The sequence below is a fragment of the Vulpes vulpes genome, chromosome 2, assembly GCF_048418805.1.
Source record: "Vulpes vulpes isolate BD-2025 chromosome 2, VulVul3, whole genome shotgun sequence".
In the NCBI taxonomy this organism is placed as follows: Eukaryota; Metazoa; Chordata; class Mammalia; order Carnivora; family Canidae; genus Vulpes; species Vulpes vulpes.
In genome coordinates this window covers 157,101,392-157,127,215 of record NC_132781.1, presented here as the reverse complement: position 1 = coordinate 157,127,215, position 25,824 = coordinate 157,101,392, and the positions used below count along the sequence as shown (strand labels likewise).

Here is a 25,824-nt window from a genome sequence, read left to right as displayed (position 1 = left end):
GAGCCTGTTTCTCCCTCTGCCTGTGTCTCTGCCTGTGTGTGTGTGTGTCATGAATAAATAAATAAAATCTTAAAAAAAAAAGGGACACCATCATCTGAGATGCTGAAACATATCTACACCATATATTAACCATATTCCCATGTTATTTCATGTTTTTAAGATACTTTTCTCCAATATCACTATGAATACACAGAATATAATCAAGCAACCAAATAGGAAAATCATTATAAAAATATTAACAAAATACACAGAAAATAGGCAATTTTAACAGAAAAAAATTTATCATGATGAAATACAAAAATACTAATGCTAAGCTGGTCATTTAACTGACACTTCAGAGACCCAGAATTCCCTTCTATAAACTCCATTAGTAAGATAACAATATATTTTGCTTGTAATGAGAAAACTAAGATAATTTTTTCATACTTCTATAATCCATGGCTGAACAATAAACCGAGATATACATGATTCTCATTTTAGTCTTCTTTTCCAGCTAAAGGACTAATCATTGTATTACACGTTAACCTAACTCAGTGGCAACAAATATATTAATTCTGGAATAATGCAGCTTATGGATGCTTGAGAGAAATCAAGGTTACAACTGTGTGCCATCAAAACGAAGGAAAGACTGGAAAGAAAGAAAGGAGCGGAGAATCAAAAGTCCCACGGAAGGTCCAGAGAGATGTCTAGGGACACAAAGTGGTTGATTTCAGAATGGCAGAAGGTAGGACAATGAAAAGCAGCTTTGACACATACTTGATTAAAATCTGGATCTTTTTCTCCATCTGGTTTAGCTTCTTCCTTATCCTCCTCTGTTTCGGAACTACTCACATTCAGCTCTGGAGCTGAATCCTTCATCACCTGAATGCAAACAAAGAGAAGATGGGTCAGACACTTGCAGGGTGTGGGAGCTTTATCAATGGTGGGATAATATATCGGGCAGAAGTTCAAGACCCAAGGGCTGGTTGTTGTCTTTTAACATGTTCATATTTACTTTTATCCTAGGAATTACTCATGTGTAATGTGGTCACCATAAACAAAAGTAGTATGTGCAGAAGTTATTATTATTATTATTATTGGGCCATTACAATGTTATTTTGCAGAAGTTCAAAGAAGTCCCCAGCACAGGCACTATCAAACCATTTAGACATTGGGAGCCACAATATTTCAGTAAGATCGAGAAAGGGAAGGATGGAGGAAATACTCATTTATGTTATGAAATACATAACTCAAAATAGGGGTGCCTGGGTGGCTCAGTCACTTAAGCATCTGCCTTGAGCTCAGATCATGATTCAGGGTCCCGGGATCAAGCCCCATGTCGGGCTCCCTGCTCAGTGGGCAGTCTGCTTCTCCCACTACCCACTCTCCCTCCTGCTCATGCTCTCTCTTGGTAGCTCTCTCAAATAAATGCAATCTTTCCCCCAAAGAACTCAAAATAAATAATAAAACCTTTCACAAGTTGGAAATGATTTTAGATACCAATATATACAAGGACTAACAGGCACAAGACTTAAACTTTTAGAGAAAATAGTCATTGACACTAACTTCATTTTCTCAGCAAAGCAGGAAAGAAAGTTCAATGTGTGAAGCAGAACCAAAGAGCTTCAAGAGCACACTTTATGAATTATCCCACTAAAACAATGTGTTTGGTAACAGTCATTAAATACAATATAGTCTAGTCTTGAATTCCATGAATCCTGGAATCAATTAATGACATGCCCAGAGATCTGGGTCAGGATCTACCGAAGATCCATTCTTAATATAATAAAATGTTCCAAATTCGATCCACAGCAAGATTGATTGATTGACTGATTGATTTTTTTATTTATTCAGAGGCAGAGAGAGAGAGAGGCAGGCAGAGAGGCAGAGACACAGGCTGAGGGAGAAGCAGGCTCCATGCAGGGAGCCCAATGTGGGACTTGATCTCCAGGATCACACCCCAGGCTGCAGGGAGCACTAAACCACTGCGCCACGGGGGCTACCCCACAGCAAGTTTTAACACCCTGGCTCCCCAAAATACACCAAAATCTGTCTACTTCATCTACTCTGAGAGAAGAGTACAAGGGGCTCTAAACTGGCCTTTCTTATTCCTGTTCTGCTCTTGCCAATTACAAACACAGTGAAGGTGACCTCTTTAAAGCACAAAACTATTCGCACCACGACGTTCCTTGCAACTTTCCAGTGACTTGAATCTTTAACTCAGAATCCTAGAATCCTTGGTATGATGTACAAACTATGATAGCTTTTAGTCCTTGCCCTATTTTACTATCCTTCATTGGAAAAACACTCGTGAATACTAGTGTAATGTAGTGTTCCTTGCGAGAGACAGAACACAGGAGTGGGGAACTATGTGTGGGGGGGTGGGGAGAGACAGTGAAGCAGACTCCCAGCTGAGCAAGAAGCCTGATGTTGGGCTCAATCCCAAGACCTGAAGATCATAAACCGGGGCAGGCACCTCTGGCTTTTTAAATTTAAATGAATTAAAAATTCAGTTCCTCAGTCACCATAGCCACATTTTCAGTGCTCCACATCACCTGTGGCTATTGCTACCACATACAGCGAAGACACAGAATACTATCGCATACAGCGAAGACACAGAATACTATCACTGCAGAAAGCTTGATTGGACAGTGCTGCTCTACACATAACTCACTCTATTGCTTCAGTACATTAGACTTACCACTCTACCAGAAGTACAGAGGTCCATTAAAGGTACAGAGGGGAAATTATGGAAATGAGTAAAATAACTCTCCCAAGATGCATTTCTTTTCCATTTCCCATCTAACACGGCCACCTTCACCTTGATTAATCTCTCCCCACTTTACCCTGCTAGATTTCCTTCAAAAACATTCATGCCTGTTTAGTCATCTTATGAGTTTATGAGCATATTCCTGTTTGTTTATTTTAAGGGATGTTCTACATCTTTTTGAAATTGAAGTATAATTAATCTATCAGGCTATACCAGTTCCAGGTGTGACATTTGCGTACACTGTAAAATGATCACCAAAGTAATGGTTACCATTAAAAATTCTTTTATTGTGATAAAAATTTTCTTTCAAGGTTTTATTTATTCATGAGAGACAGACAGAGGGAGGGGGGGAGAGAGAGAGAGGGAGGGAGGGAGGGAGGGAGGGGGGAGAGAGAGAGAGAGAGAAACAGGCTTCATGTAGGCAGTCTGATGTGAAACTCAATCCTGGGTCTCCAGGATCACCCCCTGCGCCAAAGGGAGGCTCTAAAGATTTACTTTCTAAACAACTTTCAATTATGCAATATTACTGACTATAGCTACCACTATATAAAGATTACATGCTCTATATACACACGACTTATTTTAGAACAGCCATTCTTTTTTAAAGGAAGATTTTTTTTTTTTTTTTTAAGATTTATTTGACAGAGTGAGAGACAGAGAAAAAGCAGGGGGAGCACTAGGCAGGAGGCGGCGCCACGTGGAGTAGGGAGCCCAAGATGGTGTTCCATACCAAGGCCCCGGGATCATTAAATGAGTCAAAGGCAGAAATTTAACAGACGAGGACATCTAGGTTCCACTGATTTTTTTTTTCCTATGCTCAAGGTAGGGCTTGAATCCACAACTCTGAGATCAAGAGTCACATGGTCTGGAAATGAACCAGGGTAGGTTCTTTGCAACTGATTTTTTTATGTATTAATTTTTGTTTCCTCTGATTTGTTTATAACTTCTAGTACTTATTGGTGAAGACTCTAGGGTTTTCCATATATAAAATCAAATCATGTACAAACAGGAGTGTAATTTTTTCCTTTCCAGTCTGGATGCTGGATGCTTAAATTTCTTTTGCCACCTCACTGCTCTTGCAAGGACCTTCCATTTTATGTTGAATACAGCCGTGACAATGGACATCCTCGTTCTTGATCTTAAGGCTAACGTTTCCCTTCCACCACTGAGTATAATATTAGCTGTGGGCGGGTAAATGGGACCTGTATTATATAGGATTACGTTCCATCTCTAAGGAATTTGTTGAGAGCTTTTAATATAAAGAGAAATTGAATTTTGTCAACTCCTTTTCTGCATATATGGAGATGATCATGATTTTATCCATTTTATTTACTGGTGCTTCATGTTGCGAGATTTGCAGATGAATCATCCTTGGAATAATTCCCATCTAATCACAGCGGAAGTTCATTTTAATATACTGTTAAATTTGGTTTGCAGATCTTTTGTTGGTGATTTCTGTATTGACGTCCACAAGGGATGTTGGCCTGAAACTTTTTTAAGGAGGTACCCATGATGGCCGAAAAGTAAGTTTGGGAACACTCCCTCATTTTCAATTTTTGGAAGAATGTGAGAAGGATTAGTATTAAATCTTCCTGAATGTCTGGTATAATTTAAAAAATTTTTGGGGGGGTGGTGTGCCTGGGTGGCTCAGTCAGTTAAGCATTTGCCTCTAGCTCAAGCTATACTATCAGGGTCCTGGGACTAAACCATGCATTGGGCTCCTTACTCAGCAAGGGTCTGCTTCTCCCTCTGCTCCCTGCTTCTGCACATGAATTGTGTCTCTCTCTGAAATTACTAAATAAATCTTAAGTAATAAATAAATTACTTAATAAATCTTATTCAAAAAATAGAATTCTTGTGGGCAATAGCAAGGTGGAGAAAGTAAAACTAGTCCTGACATGGGGCCCCAGTCCCTGAAGAGTCCCAATGAGCATTTGTGTTTGACAGATAGCTTAAGATTAAAAATGAGGGGCACCTGGGTGGCTCAGTGGTTGAACATCTATCTGCCTTTGGCTCAGTTTGTGATCCTGGGCTTCTGGCATTGAGTCCTGCACCAGGCTCCCTGCAGGGAGCCTGTTTGTCCCTCTGTCTGTGTCTTGGACTCTGCATCTCTCATGAATAAATAAAAACTTTTTAAAAAAATAATAATTTTTAGAAAATGAATTCTCTCTGGTATAGTTCTCACAATGCCTTTTCTCCTCAAGAAGGAGTTCCATATTTCTGAGACCCCTACCCATGGCAGGTTGCTGTGCTAGTAATAGGGGGTGGTGTTTTTGTTGAGATCTCTGCTTCTCCTATCTATCTTGATGTGACTCCTTCATCCTTTGTGGAACAGCTGTATATTCAGTTCAAATTCTTTTCAGAGATAATTATTCAGTAAATAGCTGTAGATTTGCTGTATCCTGGGAAAAGGTTCTGTTTAGAATCTTCCTATCCTGCCATATTGAACCACCACCCTTTTTTGGGTTTGTTCTTAATCTTACTCATTAGAAACATACATTCTTGAGGTCAGGTATCTGGTGTCTCTGCTTTACCACCATAGTCCCTCAGTATCAAGACTGTTCGTGGCATACAGCTTACATTCTTTGTCATGTGTATCAAATTAATAACTGACCAAATCCACATAAAATCACATAACTTCAGCTTGAATTCTTAAGTCAAGTAGCTCAAAGGAAATAAAAATGTGAGCCCAGGTAGGCCTCAATTATTACTTGTCACGGCCATGAAAGGGACTGGTACCTTTTTGTTATCCACAACTTTATGGACATAGATGGTGGCTTGAGTATATTCACGTAGGTCCCTCTGCTGTTGACACAATAAGCCCTCTCTGCATTCTGGACAGAGTTCTAAAAAACAAAACAGAAGTGGCTGAGGAATTAATTTCACAAAACCAAAAGTCTATAAACACACAGCAAGGTTACCAGTGAGTATTCAATAATTATTACTCTTATTTTCTATTATTGTTTTATTCCTTTGTATATAAAGAATACCAGTAAAGAAATTCATTTATTATCAAACTAATGAACATACAAATAATAGGATGTCTAATACGTAATTCCTACCAGGGTATATGAGTTTGGACCCACACATGATCTTTAATTTTAAGTAGGGAAGACAACAGTGACATACTCTCCTTATGAAAACTTACTTGGTTCAGAAATATACTGTGTTTCTGAAGGGTTTACATCTCCCACTTCAGTTCTTACGATTTTAATTACATGATCCACGACAAAGAGCTTTTGTATCATCTGCCACTCACTGGGCCATATGAGAGCTATACTGTGCAAAAAAACACAACATGCCTTAAGACACATGGAAACTAAGACAACTAACATAATCCATTGGTCTCTTGAGAGCAATCCCAAGTTCCCAAGACCAATATTTAATACAGAAAGTTAAAGATGGATCATCCTCAATAACGAACAGTTTTCTTCATATAAAAGGGTATTATAGCAGTGAAATGCAAGACTCAAGTTATAGGAATCAACATGGCTAAATCTCAAATATGAAAGTAAACTAGGTTGCAGAATGATAAATACTGTACGATGTCCATTTATAGCAAACATTTTTAATATGCAAAATATTACTTTTTAAGCAGTACTTTCTGGGCAGGATAACCCTCAAATTCAGACTCAGTTATTGTGAGCAGAACATAGGGAGAGAAGAGGAGAAAGAGAAGAAATATTAAGACTAAGGGGCCTTCAGTTTTATCTGAATTGTTTAACTTTTTAAATTAGCTGGCACATACATTTTTCTGAGTATTATAGATATTTTCCTGGTGTCTACCATTTACAACACTCCCTGCAAAGAGGAAGGAAGGGATAAAAAAGAGCTCATGGAGAACTTACAAGGAAAAATTAATGGTAAGCTTCCCTAAATTATGAGACAGTTATCAACATAAATCGTAAACATCCAACCTCTGAGCTTAGTCCCAAAGGAATTGTTACTTGCGTTCCAATATTCACTGTTTATAAGCAATGTCAGAGAGAGTTTATATTCTCTTACATAGTTATCAATCATTTGAAAAGGTAAAATGGGAACATCAGGTGACTTTCAGATGTCAGCCCTTTTGGAAGCACTTGAACAGTGGGTGGCACAAATATTTTGACTTTAAGACCCCAGAATTGCAGATGACCATCTCACTGGCTCTGCTCTGCCGGCTGCAGGAACAGCAAGTACAACGGAGAGCATGGTGATTGCAGGATGCTGCAAAAGGTCCACAACTTGGATGAAGAAAACCAGAGCTCTGGGAAGGTAGAGACCAAGAGCAAAGCTGCCTTGGGCAGCTTCTAGCATTCTATAGGGAAGAGGAGTTGTTTGTTTTTGTTTTTTAGAGAAGTGCTCACTCTAGCAGAGCTTATGAAAGGACAAACCCCACAATTCAGCAAAGGCTTAGATCCCGCACATACACTGTATCAGATGCAACATTACCATTCTAATTCACTAGATAAATCACAAGAGAAGAAACTCACAGTTTAGAATCTTCTTTGGTCATGGAAGCAAATGTAAACATGAGTCCCCCATGGGGGCACAGAAGAGCACTGTTTCCAACCGATGACACTGGACTACATCTTGTAGGTTTTCTACTCAAGTGAGACAAAGAGGAGAAATATTGCTTCACTACAGCAATCACTCAAGATGTTTAAGGTATTTTTAAATAATAAATATATTTAAAAGGATAGTCTAGTAGTTAAATGTGTTTTCTTAAGAGCATTCATTTAATGTAAACAAAAGAAAGCTTTTAGTACATGCTAAAAAAGTAACCAAAGCTACTGTGATCAGAATCCGTAATTCTTAAAAAAATCCTAGTATAAACAATAAAAATGGAAAATTTGGGGCTCTACCTAACAAATTTACGCCATTCTTCTACGAAGAATTGTGACACAATGTAGAGGACATCCGTTTCCTGGAACAGAACCACACACAAATGCCCATTAACTCACTGTACCCTTAGCATAAATCTTTTAGGCAAAATGCTTTTTCATATACTATGACTCCCTTATTTCAAGTTTTATAAATTTAGTCCAAATATAGAACTCTGTCAAGAGGCCAGAGTCTAGAATAAATCCCCCAATTAGAAAACTAAACCATGAGAATCAGAGAGATGCTCTTGGTTGTTCTGCAATAGTTCACTGGGAATTTGGCAAGAACCTTCAAAACATAAAAATGTATTCATTCCATCCTCCTTTGTAAAGATCACTATACCTCTGGCCAGTTACTGAGACAGGGTCTGTTCTTGTCCTGAAACAGATTTGGAAGAGAAGTCTTTTGCTCATTTGCAATCATCTTATGTAAGGCTTCATTTTCTTCCCCTTCTCTTTCTAAAATCTGCAAGAGAATGAAACAAGAAGCAATCAGCCACCCCCTACCGAGATTAAAGGACTTGCCCCCTCCCTACTCCTCCCTACAAAAGCACAATGTCAGTTCTCTGGGGGAAAGTCAATCCAGGGGGCGGCATTTGATTCCTACACAGGGCAGCTCAACATCCAGTACCTTGCACTGTGAACAGCATTCTCTGTAACTTGGAAACTCGGGAGCCTTTGGAAAATACTGCTGCAGTTTGCTCCAAGCCTCTTTAGAAACAAGTCTTCTTTCATTTTCAGATATGCATAACTCCCCTGAGTTAAAAAAATTTTTTAAATAAATTAAAACTTCAACAAGGTTAGTATAGACCCTTCTAAAATTTTATTTCCTGTTCCTTTGAACTAAGAAAAAATGTATTCTTTTTCTTTCCTATGATTAGCTGTTTCCTTAGTTTCAAAAATGTCAAAACTTCACCTTTAAGGTTCTTAATTCTAAAGAAGTTAGCCATTGCCATAGGTCCTTAATCTACATCTGTGATTGAAAACCAAGCAATTAAAAATACAGGAGACTAGAGCCATGAACTTCCCATCTTTCTTCCTGCCACTGAAGGAAGCAATTAAAGGGGCTTCTGGGGATCCTAGTAACCTTTGCCAGGGCAGAGGTTGTTGTTCAAGAGCAATGTACCTCTAGTCACACTCAAAATGCCACACTTATCTACACGTTTTCTTTTGTCCCACCTGAGAAATAATTTTTGAGTCCAATCTTACCAGAATCATTGTTGTACATTATCAAAGTTTAATAAAGCAAGCTCCATTCAATCAGAAAACCATCTCTGAATCAAAATCCAATTGGTTTCCTTGCTGCAGCCCTCACCCCAATCCCTAAGGATCTTTAAAAATCCCAGGCCTGGATGCCCCGGTGGCTCAGTTAAGACTCTAACCTTCGGTTTTGGCTCAGGTCATGATCTCATGGGTCACTGGATTGAGCCCAAGTCAGGCTATTCACTCAAGCAGTGAGTCTGTGGGAAACTCTGTCTACCACCCCATGCTCGTTTTTTTTCTTCCTAAAGTAATTCTTTAAAAATGAATAAATAACTTAAATCATAAAAAAAATCCAAGAGGGTCAGAATATTAGTCAGGACCACTCTTCCTCATTTCAGACCACAGCAATGCCCAGGCAGTGGTGACCCACCATCTCATGGGCCCAACGTCGGTTTATAGTTTGCATACTCACATCCAGCTTTCGGGGGTCCATCTCCCTTCTCTACCCTTCTCTCCCTTTATCCTTCTACTTGCTGTTGTTTCAGCTGCTCCCAGTTGATAAATTAGTGAACTGTACTTATGTGTAGTTATTACCTTAAAAACCATCTCTAAGGTTTCAAGGCCATACATTTGTTTCTACCCCTTTAACTAAGAAAAATAAAGCCAGTAATTGTTCAAAATACCATATCATTTTTTACTTTATAGGTTCTATGTAATAAACAAACTGAGTGGGAAAAAAATGACATAATGAGACCCTACTATAGTTCGTTTATGTTGATGCTGGGATACAACCTCAGTTCTGTCTTGTTCAAACCCTCTAACCCCTCAAAAGGCACTGGCTTACCCTCTCTTATTCAGCTTCGAATAATCACAAGATTACTTCGCTTTAGAAAAATTATCAGAGAAAAATAGATCACACAGTAAAAATTAAATTTCTTTCTGAGTAGGCTGTTGACTTCAATTTCAGGAGGTCATGCAGACCAACTCCAATATGTCTATCCTCTGATACAAGCAGGGAACTTTTTTAAGGTTTATTGGATTACCAGATTCTAATTATTGTATCTTTATGGTGAAATACAATGCCGCCGTAAAAAAAGAGGACAGCAGATTTCCACAATCTGATTTAGAAAGAACTCCGAGGCAATTATAATTTTAAACTGTTTTCTCCCCCCACCTCACCCTACCTAAAAATTACTGAAGAGTATGTATTTGCTATCTCTGTATGTACATGGTACAGAAAAGGTATGTGAACACAGGAAACAGTAACACAAACACACACACTTTAATAGGATTTACTGTCACTAGGGATGTGTTGCCCTTGTGATGAAAGGGTATTTTTACTAGCCTTAATGCTGGATGTATATAAAGAAAAATATAAATTTCTGAAGTCAGAATCACTTTACTGTACTTTCACTGGTAAGAAACAAGGCTCTCCATTGTACTTTTTATCATGATTCTAAATTTAGCATCATAACATTTTTAAAAACACGATGATTGAATATATCTGAAACTTTGTATAATCTCATGATCATTAAATATCACTTGTTGTATATTTTAGATATGTATCCTGTAATTAGTATCAATTTCCTAACTTATAAAAGAAAAAAAAGCCAATCACCTAAATTCATCTCCCAACACTCGATCGAATCAGTCATGAGAGATTAAATTCAAATAGTCCTGGATAACCTAATCCGAGCTATTCTTCTGCTAAACACAGAAATGTAGTAAACAAGGAGGTTAAATGTGTATAAATACCCTCATTCAAAAAAAACTAGTTCAAACTATAATAAGGTGGGGAACAAAATCTCTGAAGAACACATAAAAACACAAAAACTGCCCAACGGCTAAGCAAACTGTATAATTAGAAAGGTTTAGGGGCACTTGAGTGGCTCGGTTAACTGTCTGATACCTGACTTCAGTGCAGACATGATCTCTGGGTCTTGGGATCTACAGTCCCATGGGGCATATAGTGGGGAATTAGTCTGTCCTCGGCAGGGAGTCTGCTTCACTCCCTCTGCCCCTCCCCGGCTCATTAGCCCACATTCTCTCTGAAATCAATACCAAAGTCTGTATCAGTAGTAAATCTCCCAATGCAGTATAATCTGATGATTATTTCACATAAATCTCTGATTTATTAAATATACATAGGGCTTTATAGATACATTGGGATTTACTATGAAAACATCCAAATTGAAAATAAAGGTTTCCAGATAAAAATGACACTTTCAAACTGCAGTTTCAGTGCCTCCTCAAATACCATTAAACCAGAGTAAAGGGGTTTTTAAAAAAGATTTTAGAGAGTGTGCCAGTGGAAGGGGGAGTGACAGAAGAGAATCCCAAGTAGACTCCCTGCCAGAGGCAGAGCCCAACAGTGTCTCTTATCTTACAACCCTGAGATCATGACCTGAACCAAAATCAAGAGTTGGGTGCTTGCTTACATGACAGAGCAACCCAGGTGCCCCCCAGAGTAAAGGGATTTTTAAAAATTTCTAAAATCTAACGATGAAAAAGACAACACAGAAGGAGCAATGCCAACAAAAATTTTTGAAACTTAGGAAGAAATGGATGAGACAGAAGAAAATGAATTTAAAAATCAGGTAATAACCAGATTTACTAAATTGCAGAACGGCCCCCACTAGCGCAGGAATTGGGAGCACACAAGTACAGAAGGGATTCAATCACAAGAGAATAGACCAAGTCTGTATTTAGGAGGCTGTTAAAATTCTCACTTCTTTTCTCTAGGCCCTCTAGATAACGGCCTCTCTAACCACAGAATACCATAGGCTTTTGCTGCCTATGGCTTTTTGCATAAAATACCATAGGCTTTTTGCAGGTCACCTCAGGCCTCTGCGCCAGGGATGAATACGGTGCATAGATGAATATGGTCAGGAGCTGAGATTGAGTCAAGTACATGTTTCCAAACAGAAGGCAGAGACTCCCAAGCACCCTGTCTCTCATGACCCCAGAGCACTTACAGCCCAGTCTGCACTTTCCAAGCAGGAAAATGGAAGATGTTCTGGAGAAATCTGAGTGGCCCAAGGGCAGATAACAGTAGGAACACCCCAGAGGAATGGGCCCGCCAGGGCACCCTAACAGCAAAAAGCTCAGCATCAACAGCCTCTGCCACACACACAGCAGCCAAAGAGCATTCAACACAATGCATGAGGTAGAGTCTGCACCAAGGCAGACTGGGGTGAGATGTCACAATGCAGGAGACAAGAATCTTACATGTTGTCAGAAATGGAAGAAAAAATGTATTCTAAAAAGAATAGCTTTAGAGAAATGGTCTACTAAAACACAAAGCATTCTTTATGGTTTTTGAAAAAAAAATGGTTTCAAACAATTATATACAGAGGCTTTGAGAAACCCTTTAAAAATACTAAAGTGGAGGTGCCTGGATGGCTCAGTTGATGGAGCACGAGACTCTTGATCTCAAGGTCTTGGGTTCAAGCTCCATGCTGACTGTACAAAATTCAGGGAAAAATGATAATAAAATACAAGATAAAGTACAGCCACTAAGTCAAGATCAAGCTAAAGCTCTAAAAAACAGCTCATGCTCAAGTTTTCTGCTGAGGAGCACAGCTCAAGTTCTGAAATCACATTCAGCTCTGCCATGCTTTTTGTCCCAATTGTAATACTGAAATGACAAGATGATACAAGAGGTGGGAAGACAGCACAAGTCAGTGAGGTAAGGAGTAAGATGACAATCTAACACTATTTCAAGCAGCCTCTAGATAGTCACCAGGAAACTCAACATTGTGCCACAGAATCCTCAACTCTCAAAAGGGAGGAATATACCTCACCGTCTATAGCATGCTATGACAGGTAAGGAAAACAAAAAACAAAAAACAAAAAACAGGTATGAAAACATCGTGAGAAAACCTGATCCACTTTTGGCTAGTCACTTTACCTTCTTGTACCTACTCGATCTGTCTACCGCTCGAGTTCATGTATTCTGTGTGTGGACTTCTTGTGCGCTACCACTGGGGGGGGGGGGGGGGGGGGGGGGGGGGCAAATCGGCCACAGGGTGATGTGACAGGAAGGACACATGGGGTTGGGACCAACAGAGACCCAAATCCACATCCCACCATGATCCCTCCTACCACTGTATGGCCAGTAGGCAAGCAAGCTCACTCAACTATTAAGCTGAAGACAGTGGAATCATGTCCCAAAGATCAGTATACAAGCACCACTCCAGTGAGAGCTATTATCACTACTGACCTCAAGGACTAATGATCTAAAAGGACTAGTGTGCATGAGGGTAGGTGTGAGATACGATGCACAGTTAGTAATTAACTAGTGAAATAAGAATTGGATACAGTAGGGGAGATGGGGATTTAAACAGTTACATGGCTGAGATGTAGATGCCTGTTTGACTTGCAGAGCACAAACAGAATGGAAAAACATGTCACATATACGATGATTCCCCTGCAAAGTTACTTATTAGAAGTGAGCACTCCAAGACAAATAAGAAATACATAACCAATACATAGGATTAATCAAAAACCAGACTTTATTAAGAGTACGCAGCACAAAAAGTAGCTGGTCAATAAATGCCTAAGAAGTGAAACAAGAAATAACCCTGATAATATTAAGAAATATGTAAACAATGTTCTGAAAATTCTTTTCTTATATTAACTGAACAAAACTGAAATAAGTCATATATATTATACATTATATTTATATTCTATATCTTTCTAATATATTAACTGAAAAAAACTGAAATAAGTCAAATAGTCATGAGACATAATTGAAATTCTTGCTTTTAAACACAGTCCTTCAATATGGCAAGTGCCAAAAACTTTCTTCTCTAAATATCGAAATATCCTATTTTTTAAACTTTTTTTTGCAAGGAAAGACAAAAAGATATGTGAGGCACTGGGATGAAAACCGGCATTAAGCAGCTAACTGTTAAAAAGGATAAGAGAACAAACTTTAAAATTCAAGCACAGTTAAGAAAAGTGGATACGCCACATGGCGACCATATCAGGGCCCAATCCCTAAGAAACACATTAAACAACGAACAAAACATTTATGATAACCCAAAGTCAGACTGGCAAACTTAAAAAAAAATACGCTTCTAGCTTACCATGTGGACAAAGAATGTCTTCATTAAAATTTAATTCCTCCTCCTCTTCTTTCCTTTCTTCTTTTGATTCATCTAATCAAAAGAAATACAGATTAGTAATAGCCACTCTAGCTGTTATATTTGAAGTTCAAAGTAGTGGAGACACTACAGTGCATAATTTTGACCAAAGAAAACTTAAAAACATTCTAAAAATTAGACCCACATGATTCCTATTCTCCTGCTAGGAAGTGTTATATTTCTTTCCCTTAAAAGGAAAGAAAAATACTCGAATGGCAAGCTTTACTTTTTCAAGATGTAGATTATGCAAGAAAATGTTCCTTTCGTCTAATTGAAAAATACATCTCCTTCCATTAATTCTAGTCAAGCTATTCAGAATACAGAATCATAAACCAAGTTAATCATCTACATGTCATGTCATTTTCACCCACTGATTCTTTTAAGGGTTGAACAGAAAGCTTCAGAAAAAAACTATTGAGAAATAAGGACTTAACCTTTAACATGGAACATGTATATTAGAATTATTAAAACTTCCCGTTAAAATTCCTTTTCCAATATCCACTTTTCCTATTTGTCTACACTGTGTCACCATGAATTTGTAGTTGTATATACCAGGAAAACAATCAAATGAAAGCCTTAATTAAGTCTAAGGAGAATAGTTATCATGGTTTCAGTTTAAGCACATATTTTTGTTTTTTTTTTCATATAAGATATTTTGAATACACTTAATAGAACATTTAAAGAAAAATATTTACTAATCATTACAAAGCTAAAATAGAAAACCAAGCAAAGAATGGATATGCTCATATACATAAATGAAACTTTAAAAAAAATTTTCATAAATACAACTTCTCAAATAAACAACCATGGTTGATCGATGATTTTGAAAGGCAAAGCCGGGATCCCTGGGTGGCGCAGCGGTTTGGCGCCTGCCTTTGGCCCAGGGCGCGATCCTGGAGAACCGGGATCGAATCCCACATCGGGCTCCCAGTGCATGGGGCCTGCTTTTCCCTCTGCCTATGTCTCTGCCTCTCTCTCTCTGTGACTATCATAAATAAATAAATAAAAATTAAAAAAAAAAAAGGGCAAAGCCTTGCCAGTAAGTCATTTTTCACATGTCAGAATAGTTAAAACTGATGTGAAAAGGATACTCTTTATGTTGGCGAAAGCATACAATGAGAAAACCCCAATATGCCTTCTGGAAAAAAACCAATACGTGTCAGGACATAAATAGGTTGAATTGTGTGATCCAACAATTCTTGGGATTTTATGCAAAGAGCTGATACAAGCTTAAGAATATGCTCACTTTATCTTTTCTTATCTAATAACTGAACAAAACTGAAAAGAATCAGTTAAATATAATACCTCCATATGCTGAAATATAGCCACTAAATAAAAAGAACTATTTATTCTAACAGAAAAATGTACAACTGCATCTATAGGAGTACCATTATTTCAAAAAAACAACCCTATTTATAGTGATTATATCTGGTGGAAAGCCTGAAGATTTTACTTTGTTACCTCTGTACTGATTTAGGCTCTTAAAATCTCTGAATGGTGGAAGGGAGAGAAGAGAAGCATATACCTCTCAAAGCAACATGAAAACTACTTTCAAGCTACGCCAACATCAAAATACTTTCTACTATGGAGCTGATTTTATTTAAAAGGAAGGATTGCGGCACCTGGATGGCTTAGTCGTTGATCATCTCCCTTGGGCTCAGGGTCCAGGTTTCCTTAGGGAGCCTGCTTCTCCCTCTTCCTATGAATCTGCCTCTGTGTGTCTCTCTCATAAGTAAACACAATCTTTAAAAGTTGGGTCGAGGATCATTGGGGCGCCTGCCCAGCTCATCTGATGGAGCATGAAACTCAGTCTCAGGGTTGTCATTTTGAGCCCCATGTGTTGGTTATAGAGATTACTTGGGCTTTTATTTAAAAGGGGGGGGGGGAGGGGGGACCACTAATACATAAAGCAGCTTAAAACAGCACCAAGTAAGTATTTAGAAGGGTCATATGATGCAGTGTGTTAAACATTTATCTTTTAAATGATTGGTCAGTAACACTGCAACTAACGTAATGTCTGTGAACTGAGCAGCACAGCAAGTTTTTTTTTCTTTTTTTAATTTTTCAAAGATTTTATTTATTCATCAGAGACAGAGAGAAACAGGCACAGGCAGAGGGAGAAGCAGGCTCCATGCAGGGAGCCTGACATGGGACTTGATCCCGGGTCTCCAAGATCACACCCTGGGCTGAAGGTGGCACTAAACCGCTAAGCCACCCGGGCTGCCCACAGCGCTCTTCAAATTTAAAAACGTTGAAAATCACAGCTTAAAACAAATAGTGGATTCAGGGTTTATATTTTCTTAACAATTGTCAAATTACTGTGTTGTACAACTGATACTAACTTGATATTGTATGTTAATTATCCTTCAGAAAATAACTATAGTACATTTATTAAAATAAAATACCGGGGATCCCTGGGTGGCTTAGCAGTTTAGAGCCTGCCTTCAGCCCAGGGTGTGATCCTGAAGTACAAGGATCAAGTCTCACATCAGGCTCCCTGCGTGGAGCCTGCTTCTCCCTCTGTCTTCGTCTCTGCCTCTCTGTGTATGTCTCTCACGAATAAATAAAATTAGAAAAATTAATAAAATAGGGACACCTGGGTGGTTCAGTGGTTGAATGTCTGCTTTGGCTCAGGGCATGATCCCAGGGTCCTGGGATCGAGTTCCACTTAGGGCTCCCCATAGGGCGCCTGCTTTTCCCTCTACCTGTGTCTCTCCTGAATAAATAAAATCTTAAAATATATATACACATACACACACAATATTAAAAGGTAGTGATCTGGGAAGAGCCAAACCATGAAAATTCAGAATATTTCAGTAAGAAGAATATGTGTGTGTAGATTCTAATTTTTGAATAAGAAAATTAGGTGAAAACAGCAGCTAAATAGACTGATCAAACCACTAGCTTCCATTTTAAACCTAAAATAATTTTAGAGCCCCTAATTTCCACTGTATCTTTAAAACAATGATTATAATATTCAATTTAGTAGTTGACCTATATGCACATAATTTCCTAGCTTCAGAAAATTCCAAAGAATTTATAATCTAAATGTTATTCATAAGCTGCCTTCTCTCCTAGATGAACAATGCAGGACAGGCTCATTTTTTCTGACAAAGGCGGCTTTTCAGTGTTGTGGATAATCTTTAACCAAACACACTAAGCTGACAATATACCGTGTAACTGGCAGCCGACTCACCTTAAAAATTTTTAGCCTAGAGCAGAATTAAACAGAATTTTGGACATGATGAACTAGAGACCGAGCAAAACGGATGCCAGGGTCAAAGGAATTCCTTTGTGTGCCTGCGGACCCTTTGCTCAATTTCAAGAACTTAAAAATCTTATTTGTTCAGACATATGTGGGAGCTTTAATAAAAATGGCCTTTGAAATTGCACAGATGGGAATTCTGCGGCACCGAATTGACCAGACATGACCAAACACACAGGCATTACATGTTACCTTTACTCAAGGTGTTGCCGTTCATTTTCCCGTTGCTTTGGTCTACATCACCATCTTGTTCATCTAACTGTTCAAGAGCGAGCTGGCGCCAACTACGCAGGGAGGATTTCCCCACCCAAAATCCATCATTGCTGTGGAATAGAGACCGTGTGAAATCATTTCCTAATACCTGCTCTACCCTTCTTTACTTGTAAAGGTCACAACTACAATGAATTAGAAACATTCAATAACTGCTACTGTGCACACAATTTTTAACCCACTCTCTCTTTTGGGCAATTTTTACTCTTCACTACTGAAATGTGGGTATCTCAGATTCTTTTTCCATCCCAAATCTTATCCCATTTCCTAAATTACATTCATGCCAAACACAACTCAATGGGCTACTTTCTTTCAGCTGACTGCTGTTCCTAATGACATACAGCTGTGCCTTCATGCAGACAGGTCCTCGCATACATAGATCCATGCCTACATATAAACATACATTTAAGGAGTCATGAGGCTGTTTGCAGAATGATCAAAAAGCAGTGAACTTAATTGATCTTTATTTGGAAAATATAAAATGTGGGACGCCTGAGTGGCTCAGTGGTTGAGCGTCTGTCATTGGCTCAGGGCATGATCCTGAGGTCCAGGACCGAGTCCCACATCGAGTCCCTTGGAGGGAGCCTGCTTCTCCCTCTGCCTCTCTCTGTGTGTTTCTCACAAATAAATAAATAAAATCTTAAAAATATATACATATACAGTGGTGCTTGACATACCTCAAGTATGCTGGGTATTTATGCCAAGGATGCTCCCCTGGATACCATTTGTTAACATACTTCAGCCTTTCTAGAAGAGACACTCCTATGCCAGAACACAAACTAACGTGCAGCCTTGGTCGGAAGCATACCTCTGCTTCTAATTATGGAAGGAATACAGTCACAAAGGCTGGGTGACTCGGCTTTCTTCATCTTTGCCACAGTGGCAATCACTGCAAAAATCTAACCTTCCTATAGTGCGTGTCATTAATCTTTCTTTGAAAAACACTAACTCCTATGTCCTTTGGTTACTAGCTCTTGCAACCATTTAAGTTTATCATCAACAGTATATACTGTGTAACATACCCCTTTACTGTTGCTTTTAGTAGATTATTAACAGTTTTATAATCTTCATTTAGTTGGCTCTTCAGACGCAACACACGACAGCGCTCTACCACACACTCCTTACACAGGGCTTTCACTAGAGGGGAGAGAGGAGAACAAATGAAGTTCCTGCACACAGATTACCTGTGACAAAACTGTTAGAAGCTCACAGAACACAGATTTCTAAACCAAGGTCACAAGTTTTAACAAAACAGAAAACTGGTATACATCCTAAATTATTTAATGATACCAATTGCAAGACATCAATGCTGCTATCTGCATAAAGAATAATGAGAGGTGAAATGTCATAATATGCTAAAATTGCTTATGCCTCAGGTATAGTGTTTTACAGGGTTTAGATGCATATTGTGCAAGATTAGAGTTCAATAATTAAGGCTCTAAGGTGGGGGGAGTCAACACGTGACAACTATAAAAATAATGTTAATTGAAATCTTCTTAAGAGTATCAAATATTGGAACAATTCAAAGCACAGTATTATCCACTGTGGGCCAATTTAAAACTCAGTTGTAGGAATCATATGCAATGTGATTCTTTGAAAGATTTTTATCTCTACTTAATTGATCATGAATCAAAAATTTAGAAAGCAAAGTTCCAAATGTGTTTAAGAGAAGGCCTGGATCATACAGTTAAATGCCAGTATTTATGCAGTACGATGTACTTTCAGAAAACAAGATTTAATTTAGGAAAAGATAGGAGGGTGACAGCACCTATAGACTCACCTATAGATTGGAGGTGGGGCTTGTGCTATCAGTTGCTCATTAAAAAGAAAAAGGTTAAAAAAAATAATAATAAAATAAAAAAGAAAAAGAAAAAGGTTTTGAGGAAAGAAAACCAGAACCAAAGAGACTATGGATACTGGGTGGTTTTATATAGCTCTATATTCAAAGTAGAATCAAGTAGCTTCCTTTTTATAAGCTAGGTAACAATCTACAATACATGTGCAATTGACCAGACCAAGGTTCAAGTGTTTTTTGTTGTTGCTCATGTACTTTGAAGTTTACTGCACAAAGTAACAAAATACTACCATATGGTTTTCTCAAAAGAAGAAAATTGTCTACTTGGAGAGGGGAAAATAAAAAAACACCAAAATGGAACAAAAATTGGTGTATAATGCTACATAACTTCTTAACAAATCCTCTCTGCAAAGTATGCAGAATATTTGGTCTGGCTGGCAGTTTGGTTCAGTCAATTAGAGACTCCAGGGTGAGGACTTGACACGTTACTTTGAAAGCAGAGAAGACACCCAGAATTACCAGTAAGTCTTGGTCCTCCCCCATAACGACTGTAGAAAATGTCTGCTGCATATTCAGATATTCTCTTCATAATTGAGATCTTGTCAGGATGAAGCTTGTCATGGGAACACAGGCAGGCATGATTATCGATAGGCTTGGTGGGTGTCGATTCATCCAACCACTTTTGCAGCCACTCGAGAGACACAAACTCATAGGGCTCTGAGCAAGAAAGCAAATTAAAGAGTCTATGTATTTTTACAGATTTATGACTCAGCGATACATTCAGTTTCCTAAACAACAATGCAAAATGTCCAAAGTTAGCAGAATCAGACGAATCGCTGTTCGGGGAAAATGTTTCAGGAGTACAACAAAGCTCCATTTAACTACTCCTTTTCTGGTTTAAGGAGCAGTGCACGATAGGGACGAGACTGTACAGTGCCCTATGAGATCGGCTGGTATTATTAACCACATTCTACAAAAGAGGCATCCACAGAGAGAAGTGTCTTGCTTGACAGCACAGCAGAGCTCTGATCAGGACACCCACGACCATTAACTATGAGCCATGCTCCACAATGGCTTGCAAATCACATAACCTCTTTCCCTATTATGCTTTTTCATAAATGATTTTCATAAACACTTTTCACGGATTATGTGATACACATCTGGAAATGAAAATGAAAATTCTTGAGTTCCAAGTTAGAATTTAACCTCATTGGTGTAATCATATTTTTATAAGCCAGTATCAACCACTGAACGTTTTTTCATCCAAGTTAATAATCATGTCAATCAAAACGTATTTGATTTCCCCACCCCAATCTGTATCATGAGCTATTCATTACATTGTTATTTCAAGAAAGTAAGCTATTTAAAACAAATTTCAGGAAGAAGTACAGTATAATTGTTATTGATTTTGAAGTTGCAAAAATTAATACAAAACCAAGCCACCTCAAATTGAGTTTTCATTTGGGAAAACAGTCCCAGAGTTCCCTAAAAGTCAAAATTAAAGACAAAGGGCCAGCTTTGATTACTTACAAAGATCTCCAGTGAGTCCCAGCATAAAACATAGAAGAAAACATACAGAGATTGAATTTACGTATTTGTATTATGTACTACTTCTGATGAGATCTGAGGGATAGACAATTCAAATCAAAGCCCATTTTGATCACTTTTATACTACATGTCCAGAAAGCTAATTTCCTTTTTTAGTTTGAAACATTTCAATTTTTACAATAACAAAATTCAGCATAGTCATCCCTTATTTGTGCTAAGACTGTACATTGTCAATTGAAAGCCTTCAGAGTGGTCAGCCCTAATAAAGCTGCAGAGGAAGAGCTCATGACTACAAGTTGAGACCAAGGTCTAATCCAAGTTCTGCCACCAAGAAACTGAACTTGAGCAAGTCACTTAAACTCTCTATGCTTCAGGTCTTTAATTTGTAAAATGAAGGTAATAATACCTGCCTTCTACCTACCTCACAGGGATGTTGTTGAATGTAAAAGATAAGATATGTGAAGCATTTTGAGCTTTTTGGAAGAAAAGAGATATAGAAAAGTTAATCATACATTCACATAATATATAAAGAGGAGACCTTAAGATTCAGTATAGGTAACACGGTAATGGCACTTTACAATACATAATGGTGTGGTTAAATTCAAAATACCTCCCAATTTTATTTGCCATTCATCAAGTTTAATCTGCCAGGCATAGAGTACACTGTGTATCTTATGAATGAAAAGATAAACGATCTCTACCCAAGAAAGGAAAATCAAAGTTTCAGCATTACCTAATATCTTCCCAAATACAGTCACATAGATTAAAATTGTTATTAACCTAAAGGCCATCAAAGGAGGCAAAACAGAACTGCGACAAGGAGCAACATTCAAGAATGATTCAGCAGGTGTTCTCATTTCCCCAAGAACCTGGGAATGGGAGCAGAACCGACAACACCTGCCATTGCTAACTGAAAGAAAAAGCAGTAAGGACCCTGACCCTTACAAGAAAAGGAACCTAAGAAAACTGCAAATGCACAAAAGCAAGGGATGGGCTGTCTGCTGGAATTCAAATCCTCAGGTGGCTATGCCTGACAACAATGAAGCTCAAGGCAGTCTGTTCCACACAACATTTTCCAATCCCCTACTAGTGTGCCACAGAAAACTTCCAAGTTAAGCTTATTTGGGCTTTGAGCAATTTCATAGGAATTAAATGTTAAGATACAAGATAGGAAAAATCATGTTTGATTTTATAGTAAGAGGAGGAAGACAGCAGAGAGCAGGCCTGGGATTCTGATGTAATACCATACATATTATTTATTTTGCCATATTTCTAAATTCAGGGTGCCAGTTTTAGCGTGCTAGAGGACGAGTTACTGTGATCACATAGGTCTGTCTCCATTTTTCAATCTCCATTACTGTAAAGAGTTATGTCAACCTCTGACAAGATTTTCCCTGAGTATCAGGATTGAGTTCAAGGCTCAACAGTTAAGGCAGATCTGCTGAGTACTTTTTACACTATAGATGTTACTGGTCTATAGATAGACTCATGGCAGGTTCTCTAAGACATGTGATCCTGTAAATCACCTGAGCACTGCCTTCTGAAGGCATGAGTAATGAACACCGCAAAGGAATGAGAACTCTATTCACAAATTTGGAGATATCAAAGGGTAAAATATCCCAGCATTTGGTAAAACAGGTAAGCATGTTAAAATATTTATTAAGGAAAATGTACATTTTGATTAAAAGTTACTTGTAACTTTTTAAATGCCTGGGTTGAACATAAGGAATTTACTTTGGTGAAGTTATGAAAACATACAAAGACTGTGGCATCAAAAATACTTTCAACACTCCACCTATAGATAATTTAAGATTTAGAGAAAATTCATTTCAATAAAAAAGGCTAAAAGTGTTTTTGTTCCCTATGAGGCCTATATTTTAGGATAAGTGAGTCTGCTTTAAATATGTTCACAAACACAGGTAAGATTTAGAAAACGCATCACAAAGACTTGGATTGGCAGCACAAAACCTTGTTTATCTGCTTTGGGATTTTTCAACATCTTGGCATCTTGGCAAGTTTACTTCAAATGGGAAAAAAAATCCTAAGTTCATAGTTGGTAAAAGTATTGCTAACAAAGAGACATAAGCACAGGTTCTTATAGACTGAATAAAAAGCTAAGAAGGCCCAAGTATGTGTTAATCTGAAACATTACATATTTGGGCCATGCCGTAGTCTTAAAGAGTGGTTCAAAAACAGCATTTAAAAAAAGAAAACAACAACAAAAAAAAACAGCATTTTAATGTTACATTCAGTAAGTCCCTTCCTCTAGTTCAGTGAATGCAGGAAAACTGGAAATACAGTTCAAAAAATAGATTTCTGGGTCTCAACTCCTTTTAATAAATTTGGAGATTTGAATCATACTCATTTCCAAATCATTTCCAGTAAAAATAAGGTCTAATTTTTTAGAATAACCCCACACCATAGGACAGAGTGACACTAACAGGTTATAAAAAAGATCAAAATGAAATAAGATATACTTCAGAAAGAACTTTTAAGACCTATTCTTACAGATTTAGCAATTTATACTCATATCAGTAATTGATAATATGAAATCGACAAAACAAGTACAGTTATGCTTGAGTATTTATTTTCTAAAATTAGGATTAAATGGCCTCTTTAGGCAGGAATTGGGCATGGGGATTTCTGTCTTTGAAACGAAAAAGACAGAGATCCATGGGTGGCTCAGCGGTTTGGCGCCTGCCTTTGGCCCAGGGTGTGATCCTGGAGTCCCGGGATCGAGTCCCATATGAGGCTCCCGACATGGAACCTGCTTCTCCCTCCTCCTGTGTCTCTGCTTCTCTCTCTCTATGTCTATCATAAATAAATAAATAAATCTAAAAAATAAAGTTTTTAAACGAAAAAGACAGCAGTGTATTGTTACTAATGGCCTAGCAACCTTGAAATGGTTGGGTTTTCTCTAAGGCCCTAGGTAAACTTGAATAAACACACACAGTAACGGGATGAGCTGGCTCATGTGGGATAATACTTAAGAAATTAGGTGTCAGCAGTAAACTCTCCTATTCTTAGCGTAATATTTGATGTTAAATTTCAAATTAGGGTAATAGTATCATAAAAATAGAATTCACAGAAAACAATGTCTGTTAATACTGTTAGGGCACAAAGTGCAGAAGGAAACAACATAGTGAGCTGCTTCCATAATCCATCAGATTTTTCCTTAAGAACAAATATCTCACAAAATAAAAACATCTATCGGACTCACATATACATAGAGTGCTGACCTAAACCTTGTAATTTATTAAGAGCTTCCCGTTTTTAAAAATGAAAATTATATGGAATGCTACACATCAAATTATTGCTGGTTTACACAATACTTTTGTAGTGCTTAAACTGGCCTTAAGTGGATTATAAGAAAGGGTGGGGGAAAGTTTGTTCATATACGTCTGTGAACATGAAAGAAAAGGCACATCATGGCAACAGTGCTGTCCCAGAATATCTTACAGACCAGCTCCAGCAGGTAACCTTTGGTACAGCTCCTTAACCTCTTCATGTTTTGCTTTTCCTTTGTCCACACTTTGCTTGCGCATCTCGGCCATTTCAATACACCACTCTTCAAACTTGGAATTATCCCGATCTACCAGCTCTTGAAGAAAGGCTATTCAACACAAAGAAAGAAAATAACATCTTCCTGTTTTCAAAAACACAACCATGCCAATCTCTGAGTTATACCAAAGACTGGCTAGGATTGTGGTGGCAACTTTCTCCTGAAGACTCCCTTTCAGGGACAGACCTCCACCCTGAAGGCAAAAATAAAACTGAAAAAACAGCCACTAGAACAATACCGGGTGATGTCCGACCTGGTTCTCCATGATGTCACCAGCCAACTGGAGCCATCAAATGGCTTAGGAATACCACTCAAAAGAGGAAGCCACAGAGCAAAGAGCAGTATTAGGTAAAATACCAACGAAGATCGCCTTTAGGCCAGTAGCAACTCTATTAGGCTCTACACCCATGGTGGGGCTCAAACTCACGACCATGAGATCAAGAGTCACATGCCCTACCACCTGAGCCAGCAAGGTACCCTGCAACTATTCCTTGAAAAAAATATCTATAAAATTAAAAGTGGCTAAAATACATTTGTATGCTTTATAAATAAAACCAAATGGCTCTTTTAAATACATATTTTGCTTACCTACAGAATTTTTAAAATATTTTTGCTTTTCTTTAGGAGGGGACAGTGGAACAGTTCTGTTAAAGCCTCCATTATTGTAATTCTACTGTATTTGCCTTATGTAATCTTGGAAAATTGCTTACCTGGTACCTGAACAGTTGTGTTAGGTTTTTCTTGAGTTTGTAATCTATACACCAACATGTACGCATTTCGAGAGCAATGAGTTCCTTTGCCACACTTGGGTTTACGTGTCTGGGACTTAGAAGGCTCTGCTGAGGTCGAGAAATAAAATAAATTAGAATGCCTATAGTCCACTCATGCTTTTGTTGGGGAGGGACAAGAGGAAGGCCAGAGAACATAATTCCTACAATACACATTTAAGATACTAATTCACTTAACTCTTTTTTAAGTAGGGACCCACACACATTGTGAAGCCCAGCTCGGAGCTTCCACTCATGACCCTGAGATCAAGACCTGACCCTAGATCAAGTCAGATGCCCAACCAACGGATCCACCCAAGCACCCCACATTCAAGTTATGTTATGAGGGATCTAAAACACCTAAAGGTAATACAAATTCAGGAGGCCGATTAGATGTCTGAATATTTGAACAGGTTTAGTACCCTAACTCCGTTGTGTGCCATAATACGTTTTTAAAAGATGTTACGAAAGTACTATTTTTCACAAAAACAAGGCTAGAAACAGAAAAAAGGTATTACTGATCCATGTATTTTTATGTTGGTCTTAAATTATAAAAATAAATACAGATTATTATAGAAATAAACCTGATGGTTCCCAGAATAGAGCAGAAAGGCAGATGGGTTATTAAAGAGTGCATTGGTGTGATGAGTATTGGG

The 25,824-nt window shown here is 38.1% G+C and overlaps 1 protein-coding gene across 6 annotated transcripts in view; it reads right to left on the bottom strand.

Moving 5' to 3' along the window:
* USP48 (ubiquitin specific peptidase 48) overlaps positions 1-25,824 on the bottom strand; it is an 83,181-nt gene that overhangs the window by 14,323 nt on the left and 43,034 nt on the right. For 2 of the 6 annotated variants that reach the window (XM_026012126.2, XM_026012128.2), the window contains 13 exons: positions 25,112-25,240; positions 24,303-24,452; positions 19,811-20,008; positions 18,519-18,633; positions 17,419-17,549; positions 13,905-13,976; positions 8,243-8,367; positions 7,955-8,077; positions 7,594-7,655; positions 7,222-7,332; positions 5,898-6,028; positions 5,489-5,595; positions 757-861 (listed from right to left, as the gene is read on the bottom strand). In XM_026012126.2, coding sequence (XP_025867911.1) covers positions 757-861; positions 5,489-5,595; positions 5,898-6,028; positions 7,222-7,332; positions 7,594-7,655; positions 7,955-8,077; positions 8,243-8,367; positions 13,905-13,976; positions 17,419-17,549; positions 18,519-18,633; positions 19,811-20,008; positions 24,303-24,452; positions 25,112-25,240 — 1,559 coding nt within the window. Of the gene's footprint in view, positions 1-756; positions 862-5,488; positions 5,596-5,897; positions 6,029-7,221; positions 7,333-7,593; positions 7,656-7,954; positions 8,078-8,242; positions 8,368-13,904; positions 13,977-17,418; positions 17,550-18,518; positions 18,634-19,810; positions 20,009-20,821; positions 24,453-25,111; positions 25,241-25,824 lie in introns of all 6 variants that reach the window. The other 4 variants (XM_026012129.2, XM_026012127.2, XR_012000121.1 and 1 more) reach the window with 3 other exon arrangements.